This window comes from Leptonychotes weddellii, chromosome 16, assembly GCF_054177405.1.
Source record: "Leptonychotes weddellii isolate Sample4059 chromosome 16, ASM5417740v2, whole genome shotgun sequence".
In the NCBI taxonomy this organism is placed as follows: Eukaryota; Metazoa; Chordata; class Mammalia; order Carnivora; family Phocidae; genus Leptonychotes; species Leptonychotes weddellii.
This window is the reverse complement of record NC_138384.1, coordinates 13747890-13761813: the sequence shown is the minus strand read 5'-3', so window position 1 is coordinate 13761813 and position 13924 is coordinate 13747890. Positions and strand designations below refer to the sequence as shown.

General features: G+C 50.0%; 1 protein-coding gene across 1 annotated transcript in view; it reads left to right on the top strand.

Moving 5' to 3' along the window:
- ZFHX3 (zinc finger homeobox 3) overlaps positions 1 to 13924 on the top strand; it is a 220725-nt gene that overhangs the window by 167206 nt on the left and 39595 nt on the right. Inside the window, exon 5 of the mRNA XM_081807873.1 lies at positions 7985 to 8092. Within this exon, the coding sequence (XP_081663999.1) occupies positions 7985 to 8092 (108 nt within the window). The remainder of the gene's footprint in view (positions 1 to 7984; positions 8093 to 13924) is intronic.

Below are 13924 nucleotides of genomic sequence, written 5' to 3'. Positions count from 1 at the left end.
ATAAATGGAACTTGTTGCAATCCTGGCTCTAGGCGGTTCCTCCCTTTCTCTCCTCCCCTGACCCCCACCCACCCCCGTAATTTTAGCGGCGTTTTGACAGACTGTTGAGATGGACCAAGCGGCCTTGTCCAGGAGACGGAAGATGGCAGGGCCCGTCCCTCCCCGCACAACAAGAGCGGTTTGCAGCGGGCGCTCGGGAGCTCCGTGCTGTCCTCTCGGGAGGGCAGCCCCGGGAGCGGATGTTTTCTCGGGGAGACCTCCACAGGCCGCGGCCACTTTGAACCCGTAAGATGCTCCCTCCCGTTGATGCGCAAGGCAGAGGTGACGATAAGCAGAGAGCAAAGGGAGAGACGCCCCCCGCAGGCTTGTGTTCTTGTCGAGGCCGACCTGGCTTCACCCAGCAGGGGCTGCGCACGCAGGCTGCCGCACGCCCGGCCTTCCCAGGCTCCCTCCTGCCACACGATCCCCATTTTTCTTGTTTCTATAAACAGTGGCATGATCTTCAAATATACAAAAGCATAAATGGTCTCTATTCTCCAATTATTCATTTTAATAATACCCGGAGTTGCCCTTGGCGTGTTGATTCTTGAAGCCTGGTGCCAAAAGGCAGGGTCGCCGGGGTGGGGGCCGGGAAACGAGGTCAGGGTGGAGGCAGCGAGGAGGCCGAGGTCCTTCAGCGCTGCGTTTTCCTGCAGAGCTTTACCCGAAGGCCCCCTCCGAGGGCTGGCAGGCCTCCACCGCCTTTCAGGCTCTGTCCAGAAACTCCAGGCACTGTGGCCCCAGGTGTATTTGGTAAATGAACACCTCGTGGTCAGAAGATGTCTTGTGGTGAAATGATCCCTTAAAGGATGCGAGTGCATGAGAGCTCATCCCTGGAGGAAGGAAGTGTGTCTCCAGCCAAGCGCGTCCCTCACTTCCTCTCCTGCTCCCCGTCCCCTTTTCCCTCGGAGGACTGAAATCCACGTGTAGAAACATCACCTTCGACAAGGCAGTTTTGTTTAAAACAAACTGGTTAGCACCTTGGCCACATTATTTTTTGAGAAGTGACCAGGGTGGGAAAATTCCCTGCCGCGGCACCGGGCCCGACCCGCCCACCCCCTGGACAGCTTTCCCCAGCTGGTAGAGAGGGGGCCTTGGCTGGCTGGCCCAGCCTGGCATGGAGCTTAGGTTGGTGAGAAAATGGACAGGACGGAAGACCGGGGCCACCTGGAGGGGAGGCCTCCCTCTGCCTCCCCCGTGCTCTGTCCCGTAGATCCCGTGCAAGAGAGGGACTTCGGAAAGACCTGGGCTAGCAGGAGTGCAGGGGGCCGGCTTGCCTGTCGTCTCTGTCTGTCCTCATGTCTGTTGGGAAAGAAATGGCATCTTATCCTGAGAAGGTGGGAGAATATTACACTTCTGATGAATTAAATGAGTGCTGCAGGCTTGCAGCCTTGGAGCCCCTTCCTGCTTCACGTTCCTCACACACACACCCCACCCCCTCATCCTTTGCCCCTTTAAGGTTTCCTGTGTACACTGGGATAGTTGTATTTCAAAATGTTCCCGTGGCCAGCGTCAGTTTGGATTCCTGGACCGTTCGTCTTGTGATTTGGCATTTCCCTCACTTAATCTCTACCCTGTTAAGATGTAGAAAGTAGAATGGACCAGTTTTGCCTGAAGTTGAAAGTAATATTCAGGTGATTCCCCACAAGGAACTTTCAAGGGAGATTTTAAGTTTCCCATTCCATGTGTTGGCATGAAAACATGCAGTCACCTTCACCAAGATGCTAAGTATAAGGTGTCTTAAGAGAACGCTATGCATTTGTGGTAAGCCAAACCACCTTCATCTAAGGGAAAATTTCTGGGACTGCGGTATTGTTGACCAGAAAACCTAACTGCTCGAAGCCGTGTCTCACGTAGTCTCCAGCCACATGGCCAGGGCTGGCAAGAGACACCATTGGAATAAAACCCTGGAGTAAATGTTTGAGAAAACGTGTTTGGGGATGTTGTAGAATGGATTATCACATCCTGGATCTGGAGGTTACTGTGCAGTTAGGAAGAAGGCCAGGGCACATGGAGAGTCCGCCCCTGGTCGGACCCGTGGTCATCATTCAGTGAAATCAGACTTGCCAAAACGTCAGGGATGGGGAATGGCATAGTCACAAGCATCGCTACCATTTACCTCTTCCTCCCTGGCTTGGAGAGGGAAGACAAGACTCGGGTTGAAGAGCTGGGAGCAACAGGGTTATCTGGCTGTCAGCATTGTCGATCATATCCTGTTACAAGTTTCTGGTATAGCAGAATTTTAACACACTAGATCTTATTAGAAGCAAGCAGTCTAGACCTTAAGAGTCATCTTTTATATGGTGGGATTTGATTTGACCTGTATTTGCAAAAATAAAGCATGCATATTCTGTAGAAGAGGCTCAGCCATGAGAGGTTTCCTGTGGATAACCAAAGGCCAACAGGATTGGGCACACTGGAGTGTTCTGCCCTTGTTTTCCAGTTGTGCCAACCAACGTTTCAGAAGGACAGCAGATGGGCCACAGTGTCCTAAACAAAGTCTATAGCCACAGAGTGCAGCACCTGCACAGGACTTACAGGAACAAGAGGATAGGACACAGTCTTGGAGTCCCACCCGCTACCTACCAAGACACCCCAGCGTAAGTGGCCGCCACCTTCCGGGGTACTCCCGATGGTCCTTATGTTGCAGCCCTTTCTCACTTGCTTCTGTGGTTGTCCTTGGTTAATTAGGTTGAAAATGGAGAACGGAAAAGCTTTAACCCTATCTTCAAAGTAGGCTGACTGGTTATTTTGTTTTCAAAGAAGAGGTCCTATATACAATTAAAACTTGTTTCTGGTAAACCTCATTCCAGGAAAGATGAGCTTTTAACAAAAGGCTTTTGACAGCTGCAGGCTATTTCATTTTTTTTAATGCCGAATGAAAAATCAATACATTTTTCTGGGTTATACATATTCAGAACAGGCCTGATATTTCCATTATAATGGAAAGTGGGTGTCTGTGCACATCTCGCCTGTCAGAGCTGCACCACCGCATTTTCCAAGCCACTGCTAAATATTTCAAACCCGATTTGATTGTGGTTCATGACAGCTAATGTTTCTCAGCTCTTGAGCCTGCCGACAGGCGAACGCACTTTATTCCCCCCCAAATATGGCTCACCCCAAAGAAAAAGGAAAGAACAATTTCGTCCTTCAGGGATCCTGGATCATTGTATTATTTAAGTAACATGATCGCCCGAGAGCCTTGGGTACAGACACCCTGATTCTTAGGAAAATTTCCAAATTTCTGTCACATCGAGGCACTCCAGGGGCTTTGTTGGGCTTGGGGGAAGGTTTGAATTGATCTCCATCCTCCTGTTAAGAGTTGGGAACGGAGGGCCTCGTCTCAGTCATTGACTGACTCCCCTTCCTTCGAGTCTGAGAGCAGTTTGTGAAGGATACCCAGTGGGCGTGGCCCTCGGCCCCAGGAACCCCAGGAACGGGGTGAGCAGGATTGTTTTTCTGGCACCCCACCTGGCACGTTTTCTTGGGTAACGCATTGGGGGGATGCGTGCGGTGGCGGTGAGCGCCGACTTGACCATGACGCCACCTCCGTTCTCGCTTCTGCCCGGGGCTCCTCTCGCACACCAGTTTCCAGGCTGTTCATGAAATGGTTGCACATCACCACGGGGCTGCCGGTTGGCACGCACACCTCCTTCGGGAGCAGATAGCACCACACGTGGGGGAATCATGCAGTCACCTTCGCCAAAATGCTAAGTGTAAGGTATGTTCAGAAAACAGTTTGCATTTGTGGTGAGCAAAACCACCCCGACTGAAGGGAAATTTTCTGCAGCCGCGGTATCATCACCTCAAAAACCTAAGGTACCCCAGGAACCCTTCCCTTTGAAATTCTTAAACCTGAGGGCCGTGTGCTCAGCCAGGAGACAGGCGTGAGCGGGCTGGGTTTGGCCTGAGTGCTAGTAAGTGCTGTCTGGGAGAAGCAGTTGTGAAAAGGAGGCAGGGATGGAAATCGATTTTTTTTAAAGACCTGCGGCCGCTGTTTTATGTGGAGGTTGAAGGCAGAAGGGATACCAGGAAGACCTCACAGTCATTCAAGATTTGCTTCTGGTTCCCTAGCCCTTTAACGTGAAAATACATTCAAATAGGATGGGTGTCCTCGTTTGAGGGCCCCCTTGGGGTGTACCCGTCAAAGTCGGCTTCTGCTGTAGAGGTTGTTGCAGCTTCTCTGGAGTCTTCTAAAAAGCAGACATTCTTACCTGGCTTGTGCTGGGCCTGCTGCCCCCTGCCAGGAACAGGCAGGACGTAGGGAGCCGAGATGACCTCCTCACCCAGGCCCGGGCTTTGCCCTTGAGAAAACATGCCTGGTGTGTTCTGCTTGGTTCTGAAATAGTACTAAACTCCTGGGGAAAAGATGGTTTTGATTTGTCCATTTCAGTCTTCAAAGTGGCACAGCGACTGCTATGTGTCTTAGGGAAGGGAAACGACTTCGTCAGCTGAGGGAAAGACAGGATTTTCCAGATAAAACCGGATCATCAGTCCATCAAGTCTTCACTGGTTCCCACCATCTGTCAGTAGCTGATATTATTTAGAGGGGAGAAAAAATCGACTTCCGTAATGACCCCGGCCAGTTGCCACTGACTTCACGGGTGGAAAATGCAATCTGTGATCTGGGGGAACCTGCCCTCCCCCAGTCCTTGCTCAGTCGGCACGTGGGTGTCAAATATACATCCCTAAGGGGAACAAGGGCTAGATAGCCAGCCCCAGGAGCTCAGAGTGTGTGGATGCCGTTGCTCCCCAGGTCCCCACATCGTGGTTCCTATGCAGGGGGACACCAGACCCTTCCTTGGGGCCCCGCAGCCTGGGTCTTAGTGAGTGGGGGTTTCTTTAGGCTTTGGAGGCCCATTAAACATGGGCCGCCCGCAAAGCACTGTGGATCTGAGCCGTCCAGACAAATTCATAGTTTGTATCTCTGTTTTTTCATCATTTCTCTACCTTTATTGGTATTCAGAGCTCACAGTTTTCTGGTTACTGTCAGCCTGGGCTTTCATCCATTTTAAAGAGCTATTTTTCCTCTTGCTGTTGATGATGATGGTATAAAGACAGATGGTGTAACTGCTTATGAATGTCCTATTTTATTTCCCCAGGACCAGACAGTTCACTTGAAGACGTGTATTATTTCCACATGCTCAGGTTGGGAGGCCCAGACAGTGTCTGCTTCCGCAGCGCGCTGCCCTTCCAGGCCTCGCCATGCAGAGGGCGACACCTGTAGGTCGTAGGTGGAACTGCAGGGAAGTGCCTGCCCGGCTGATAGGGACCCGGTTTTTAGATGGGGGTGAGGACTCTGATCCCCTTGTGAAGGAAGCTGTCCAGGAGTTTCCTGATCATTCCTTCTCCCACCAAGCATATAACAGCCTTTTAGTGAGTGAGTGACAAATGATAACTTTAAGCCTGGGAACTGAAAAAGAAGAGGATTTGATATTTAAATCTTAAAAATAAAGAAGAAGAGGGGGAGGGGGGAGAGAAACACAACAAGTTCCTGAATTCACCTCTGTCCTCCGTCCTCTCTTTGGAACTCCTCAGCTGCCTTCACTTTTCTGCTTGTAGGGCAGGGAGGGAATGAGGGCTCCAGGAATATTCACAAAGCACTGTGTGGTTTTCCTTGCTCGTCGAATCCACGATGTGCTTATTCTTCACACTCTGTATCTTCTGAATAAGATTCGTTTGGAAAGGCTCAGAGAACTGGGGTCAGTGCCAGAGTGACTGTGAGTTCTCAACTCTGCGCCCATGGCTGCAGCCCACGTGACGTGGAGGAGAGCAGAGCTGGCCTTGGGGTTGGCCTCCCGGTGGGTCAGTCCTTTCCCTCCTCTTCAGGGCAGCACCTCAGACACTGTTCACAGCAGGGTCTCGTCTGTTTTGTAGGTGTCAGACTCTCTCCATCTAAGGTGCCTGTGTGTGCATGAGAGAGAGAGAGAGAGAGGTGGAGCCATTCAGCCATCTCTGCATAATCAGGTTTGATTAATACCTACACCACACCAGGGAGTTTGTGCCACAGCATGTTTGGGGGCAAATGATTATATTTTAAGGGCCCTCGCTCCTTCGGGTAGGCCCAATTTAATATTGATTGACTGAATTCTGGTATCACCATTCAAAGATGAATTTTGTAATTACAGTGTTGAACATTTTTATCGAAAGTGTAAAAAATGTGCATTGAACATCCTGCCTGGACATAATGAAGACTGTGCATACGTCATACCGTGTAGCGCGCATGTTATTCTCGACTGACATTTGTATATAACCTTTTTTCTCTACTCAGTGATGTATGGTGTTCATATGGCGCGCCGTATATCAGATTGACCTCAAACCATGGTTGCCTGATTTTTCTCAGAACTGAGGATGGGTATGGGGAGACTTGCTGTTAACTTTACCGTGCAGTGAGACAAAAGGGAGATACAGAAATTAGATGTGGGGTTCCTTCCTTCCCTCTTATTTGGGGGTGAAAATAAGCATGCTCTTATTTCATCTGTGTTCCCCATGACTGCCTCATAAATCCCCTATTGGAGGGAATGAAGAATGTTCCCCGGCCCCAAGTTCAGTTTTCCAGTCTTTGGACTTCCATTGTCTTTTTGGGAAGAATTAGGAAAATCTGACTCTAAGTAGATACTTTCTTCCTCAAGTGTTTTGTAAACCCTCTGAGGTCATTTTATTCTGAACTCTTTTACTTCTTTTGTGTGATGAAATTTAGAAGCTATTTTCTGCAGGGTTGGGGAGGGTAACACCTTGAAACATTGAAAGGTAGGGTAGCGGGTCCAGAGACCTAGGGTGACATTGGTCAGAGCCCCGAATCCAATACCTGGTCCCCGTGCATCCGGGCTGGTTCCAGCCCCAGGTGATGGATGCGCGCAGCCAGCTTCTCGTCCCAGGAAGGTGTGCTCTTCAAAGTCTGCGAATAATGTCATCATTAACCCACCTCAATTAGCCTGCCTTATTCATTCATTTAACCCATCCTTAATGAGTGTTTTGGATAATGATCCAGAGGGCCAGGAGAGCAGAAGAGAAATGTCTCGCCTCCTTTCCCTCAGCACCGATAGGGTAACTTAGGCTCTTCCTTTCCACTTGGGCAGGTGGAGTTTTATCGTAGGAGTAGCCTCATGTTGGAAATGACCATTCTTCTGTCTTCACCCAAAGCATTATATGTTGAGCTGGAGAGAATTTCCATGGCTAGTTTTAAACCAGTGATGGGTAAAGAATGGACTGACTGCAAAAGGAAAACACATGATTCTCTTGCACATTTTTTTCCTTTTCTCTACAAATCTAGCTTCTCGCCACTGATGCCTGGCAGGCCTACAGATGTTGTTTGTACAGATGTTGTTTGTTTTCTAGAACTCTTCACATTAATGAAATCCTATCACTGATATTCTGTGATCCTTGAAACTTTGAGTGACTGTTAAAAACCAAACAAACAGAAAACCAACAACACCTCCCGCCACGGTCTGGCACATGCATCCGCACCGCGAGACCTCTGAAGGGTCAGTGACAGGGTCTGGTCTGGTTCAAATCCAGGACACGCTGGGGTTGGGGCTAGGCAAGAGCCGACATGTGGCTCCTTTCTTGCATTTTCAAGTGCATAAGACTTGCACACAACTTCAGGAATTTAGATGGAGTTATTTCTTCAACAGGACTGGCTTTCCAGTATTAAAAGCTCAAATGAGGCATTCAGAATCCATCTGGAAATACCTAACATCCACAAGTCTAAAAACGAGTCAGTCTCCTACCAGTGAGTGGGCCTTCCAGGACGGGAAGGCCCCGCTGCTTACCTAGACCTCAGCGCAGCCGAAGTAGTCAGCCTTTTGGGGGCCACGGGGGAGACACGAGGGACAGTCACTGGCATCTCTGTGTTGTGCTCTGTAATTCTTTGGAGTAGGAGCCAAGAGTCCTTCATCTTCTGTCCACTTTTGATCCTTGACATTTCGTTTTTCTTCTCTTTCAGAAGAAGCCATTGAAGATGTTGAAGGGCCCAGTGACGCGGCTGCTGATTCAGAGGAGCTTGCTAAAGACCAGGAGAGTGGAGGCGAGAAGGACCAGAGCAAGTGGACAGGTAGTGTGTGTGTGTGGCCCCCGAGGTCCCGACATTTCTCCCCTGGAAGCATGAGGCCAAGTCAGGGAGCAGACGCATCCTTCATCTCCCCAGAAAAGCTGTCAGCTCTGTACAGCGGGAGAAGGATATGGGTTGTGCTTTTTTGAGTGATCTGCTTCATTCTCCTTCTCTTAGGTTATATTAAAGAATTTTGAAAGCGTTTCCTAAATGGCCCCCAGCCCAGCTTGTTTATTGAGCATCCAGGTGTCTGGCTCTATGCCAGGGGCTTCTGTGTTGGTGAGGTCACCTTTCTTCCGTGGCTCCTCCCTGGCGTGCATCGCCCTTGATGTGAGTCTTTCTCCGTTGAAGGTCCAGTCATCTAGGCCTCTTCCCCCCAGACCCAGTGGAAGGGTTTGCCCTGTACACCTTGATTGGGGTCACCCCTGAATCTCCAAGCCGTCAGCAGGGAAGGGGGGGGCTTTGTTCCACACGTTGTGTCTCCTACCTTGCCTCCAGGGCGAGCGCCCACACCCTGAAGTGCACCCAAAGTGGGGCAGGCAGTGAGGCCAGGCAGAAGGACGTGTTACCGAAATCAGAAGAAGCAGAAGTCAGGGAAGGAAGGGCTATTTCTGGAAAACTTGGTGTTGTGAGAAGGGCAACAGGCATCTCTTGTGATGATAGGATCGCTGTATTGGAGGAAAGAAGAGCTGAGCCGGAGAGGAAAAGTTTAGGCCTTGTGGAGGAGAGGAGCAAAGTTGTTTCTGAGAAGACTTCTCAGGACAGATAAGTCTCCCAGAAACCACCACAGTTATTAGAGGAAATGATATGACAAGCAACAGAAATTATTTTACTCGGTCAACCTAATTCTTACTGCCTTCCATTATTAATATTGTAATACTTTGTGTTTTTTCGAGAAAATATTTACCTTCTGGAGTCTGTATTGGTTGGGCCTTTGTTACTTTTCCAGGCACGACTGTTCTTAAATCATGTTCAGTGTTGGCCTTCACTGTTTACACAAGATACAGAATCTTGGCGAGAGGCCAGGAGAGAGCAATGAAAATCACTGAAGGCTGAGAAATATTGCCTCTGAAAAGAGGCTGAAGAAATTGGGGCTATTCGGTCTGTAAAAGAGAAATTCGAGAGGCAGCTTAACAGCTTCCAAATTTCAGGAGGGCTGGGACGGAGTAGGCCCTGTTCAGTGTTTCCTGGGACACGGACACAGGGTGTCACCGCAGTTGAGTGAACCAAGCCGTCCCCTTTGGGACTGTGGTGGCCAGAGACACGGAGGGATGGGGCCGAGCACCCTGGGAAGGGTTGCAAGGGCGGGCCAGGAGGTAGGGCACAGACGTCTCTCCTCAGAGGCCCTCTGCACCGGGGAGGGTCGCCGACCGAGATCCGGCTTTCTGTTGTACTGTCAGGGCGAGCTGGACACAGACTTTGCAGACAGGGGTGACCTGGGGGAGAGGATCTCACGCACACCGTCGGAAGGCCGAGTAACCTTCCAGGCCATCTGTCCTTCGTTGTCACAGTTTGTGAAACTGTGGCTTCACCTTTCTGTGCCTCCGTTTCTCGCCCGAGATGGGGATTAAAAGTAGTACCTACTTTCAGAGGATTGCCATGAGGATTATTTGAATATGGGAATCCTAGAAAGTGCCTGGCACGTAGGAAGCTCTACCTTAGGAAGGTTGTTGTTGTTGTTGTAATAATTTGGTTAAATAAGATGAGGGAAACTAGTAGCAGTTTCTCTTCGGGTCCTTTCCTGTGAACGTGAAACTGTCGCCAGACAGCTTGTGGCTTTGAGGAATTTTGAGAAGCGGAGGAAGGACAGCACGTAAGAACTTACTGGATCGTGTCGACGGTCTGTGTGGGCGGTGCCTGCATTCTGCGCGCTAAGGACACTGAGTCAGTGACACGACGTGACTGCCATTCGCGAAATTCCTCCTGTGCCAGGCAGCCAGGAGCGCCGTAAAAATGAGCGTCTTTCATAAAGCCCCGCGTTCTCATTCGTTTGTTCATTCATTCGTTCGTTCAGGCAGCAGGCTGTACTTTATCTCCAGAAGACAGAGGAGAGAGAGAGAGAGAGACCGTGGACGAGTAACTCAGAGGTGCCCCTTAGTCGGATAGTGTTGAAGAGAGAAGGGGAAATTCTTTGCTGACTCCTGCAAATGATCCTCTTTTGACCCGAAGCATAATTTCGTCTATGTTGTCTGAGTGTGTAATGACAGGCTTTATTAAGGCACTTGAGCCGATTTGATCTTGGAATCGATACAGGTGGCAGCAACCTCTTCGCAGCTTTCTTCGGGATCCTTACTATTTTATATAAAAAAAAAATCTGCGTTTGCTCCATTTATGCCCTAAATTGAGCTGTTCCTGTCTGATTAAATGTGATGGGGAGCGCTTCCTCCCGGCAAATAAATAAATAGTGATTTCACAATTTGTACCGTTGATTAGTGGCCGCTCACGGTGCGGATTAATAATATTTCAAATGAGCCTGGGTAATTGGCATTTTCTCGGCTATTGATTATGTAGCTTGGGGTTTGTGCAGGAATGGATAATCTTTACTAAAAATTTTTAGTCATTTATTTTTATGTTGGAAGGGAACTCCTGGTGTCCATTTCGGTGTCCGTTGGCCACCGTCTTTGGGCTTCTTTTATGGAGGTGTCAGGTCTTTGACCGCAAGTGGCAGCGGGGCAGGCAAGATGGTGCTTTGAATCCCAGCAGCATCCCACCCCAGGGCCCGGGGCTGGGTCGCTCCCACGTGCAGGGCACTGGGCAGAGGTCCACTGATCGCAGGTTCCATGAGGTGACAGTGGGAACTGTCACTCTGGGAACGGAGCACACCCCCGGGCTTCCAGGAAGAGCCGTAGTCCTCAGAACAGCGTTGCTGTAGGTCAGTGCCGTCCCACGGAGCTTCCTGGGCTGATGAAGAGGTTCCGCCGCATGCAGTACAGTAGCTGCCTGCCATAGTGGCTCTTAAGCCGTTCAAGCGTGGCTCGTACCACTGAGGAACCGCATTTTCAGTTGTATTTCATTGTAATGAATTGAAATGTGGCTCTTTGAATCTGGACAGCGCAGCTCTAGATACTCAGAAGGAGCAACACTACCCCTGAAAGGGTGCCTCCCGGCTACGCTAGCTTCCCAGTTACTGTGAAGGCTACCCCGAGCTCTAACTGGGTGCCAGGCACCGTTCCAGCGCTCCACCTGTCCTTCCCAGCAGGCGTGCCGGGAATGGCTCACAGGTGCACAGGTACTGATCTGTACAGCCCTTGAGTTGGCCCGGGAGGCGGGTGGTGGGGGGGTGGCCAGGGGAGGGGGCGCTGCTGAAGCCGGGGTCCTTGCGGTTTCATCCGCCTATACTCACTTGCCATTGTTTTCTACGTGCGCCGCGATATGAAAGAGAGTTGGGAAGCTCTGCTTTACCCACGTTATTTCATTGGGTTCCTAACCCTCACTCTGTGAGACAGGTGCTGTAAGTGACCCGCCCCTCCCCGCCCCACCCCCCAGGCCCCCTGCCATTGTGCAGAGAAGCAAACTGAGCCCGGGACGGCTGAGCTCGTGCAGGTTGCCAAAAGGCACACAGCGAGGTTCAGATTTGTTGAGCGGCCCAGCTGCTTAGGACGGAGCCCGAGCTCGTGCGGGGACAGCGTCCCACTTCTCCAGGAATGCGATTTTTCGGCAGAGTCATCCGATCTTGCTTTCACCTCCATTCTGAGTGTGGAGAGTAGCATTCTCCCAAAGTGGTACAGCAGTGACAGGAGCATGACAGCCAGGTGGGTGGTCCACCATGAGTTTACCTCATAGTAGGTCCACGTCTTGCTCAGTCTGAAAGCAGGTTGGTGAAGCGGACCACCCAGCAGATGGCCTTGGCTTCCCGAAGCCTCGGGCATCTCATCTGTAAAACATGGATGGATAACACCCGCCACCACATCCTGGGTTCCATGATGAGGGCTCTTGAGGGCTCCATGATGGCACGTGGTGGCCCTTGATAAACCCTTCAGCGATCCCACCTCTTCGGGGTGAGTGTGATGCACTCTTGTGGGCCGACGGAGGGTGCAGGAGGGTTCTTTGAAGCTCAGTCTCTTTCCTAATGCACAGCAATTTCCACCATCCAACTTTGTGGTTTTCTCTTTTGAAACATGAAAACGATCCCTCGTTCTCTTTTAGCAGTGTGGATTTAAAAGTGTGTGTTCTAGATTGAAGAGGCCCCAGTGTCGGCAGCTGAACAATAATTAATGCAGTGATTATCCAATCCACCGTTAATTGCTATAAATTAAGTGATATACAATTAATGTGATGCTTTATCACCAATAATTAGGGGAAAAAATTGAACTCTTGGCAAAGAATCATAGCAAGATGGTTATTTAAATCCTGTAGCCGCCATGGTTTCCAGCCACAGAGCACTAAACTGGGTCTAGTTAAGCTAATTTGAGACAAGATGACCAGGGGGTGTCGGTGCTTGAAAACACAATGATGGGCCCATAGCCCAACTGAAAATACCAACATGATAATGCTTCCGAAATCCCTAATTGATGTCTGTGTCTGTATTTTTGGAAAATTTCGAGTTAGGATTGTAGTTTGAGTGTTGTTTTTCTAGGGGAATGGCCTGAAGGGATTTTATTTTATTAATTTTTTTTCCTTAAATCCATGATGCTCACGTAACACACAGCAGTTAGTGCAGTGGAGTGTCCCTGATTTGAATCTATGGAAGATTGCTGTTAAAAGGCGGTATTAATGGGCCGGCAAGGTCTGGGCGACTGTGAGGGGAAAAGTGTGTTTATGGAATATGGTGCTGGCAGGCATGATTTCAATCGGGTTTGACGTGTTTAACATAAATGTATAGTGTACGGCTCTTGCTGCATATGAATAATTCCTACAGACCCACAGCCTCTCTAATTACTGAGGTTGAAAAAAAGCAGGTCAGGCACATCCTGGTGGAAATCTATTACCAGCCGTCCCCCTTGTCTCCCTGTTGTTTACAGCTTTGTATAAATAGGGATGCCATTGTATGGGGAACTTAGTGCCTGAAGTGTGATCTGTGACAGAGAATGGAAGGGGGCTGAAAAAATACCCCACCCCCTTTTTTTCCCTCCAAATTGAGTCCATTAAGACAAAAGACTGTACGCGGAGAGGGAGCATTCTGGGTCTGGAGAAGCACTGGCCTGCTTAGGAGTCCGAAGCCCCCGGCTCGAGGCCTCGTTCTGCCGCCGAGACGAGCTCCACGACCTCAGGTCTCCGGTCCTCAGTTTCAAAATCTGTAGAATGGCAGGTTTGGACTAAACAGTTCTGGAATTCCTTAAAAAATAGAATTTGGGGAGGAATAGCTGTACGGGAGCATCTTGGGGAATAATAATTTCTAAAGTTGGAATGCTGGTAACTTGCCAGGATTCCCCTAGTCTCCCACCAGATGAGATGGCATGGGTCAGGAGCCTGCATCGAGAGTTCAGAGAGGCCCCTTCGGCTTTTTTTCCATGAGGGTCGGACAGTCCCAGGCCGCCTTTCTTGGCGGGGTATTAGAGCTCCACATGCTCTCTCACCTGGTCCTGTGTTGTCAGAGCTCCGTGTGATGAGGACATCAGGGGAGCAGCCCCCAGAGATTGGTGTGGGCGCCTTTGAGTGGATCCCCAACCCAGCTCTGTTTTTGGCTAGAAACCAGGCTGTTCAGCGCCACCACCATACCTCTCCAGAAATCATTTCAGCCTGAGTCTCTGTCCTTCTGGCATTTGGTTCCATTTTTCTGCCTACCCAAAAGTAAATTTGTCTTTGCAGTAGGGTGTGTGTGAGGGAATGCTGGGAGCCTGGCTCACATGGCTCCTTTGTGGTTCGCATTCCTGCCAACGGAAACCATTTTTGGTT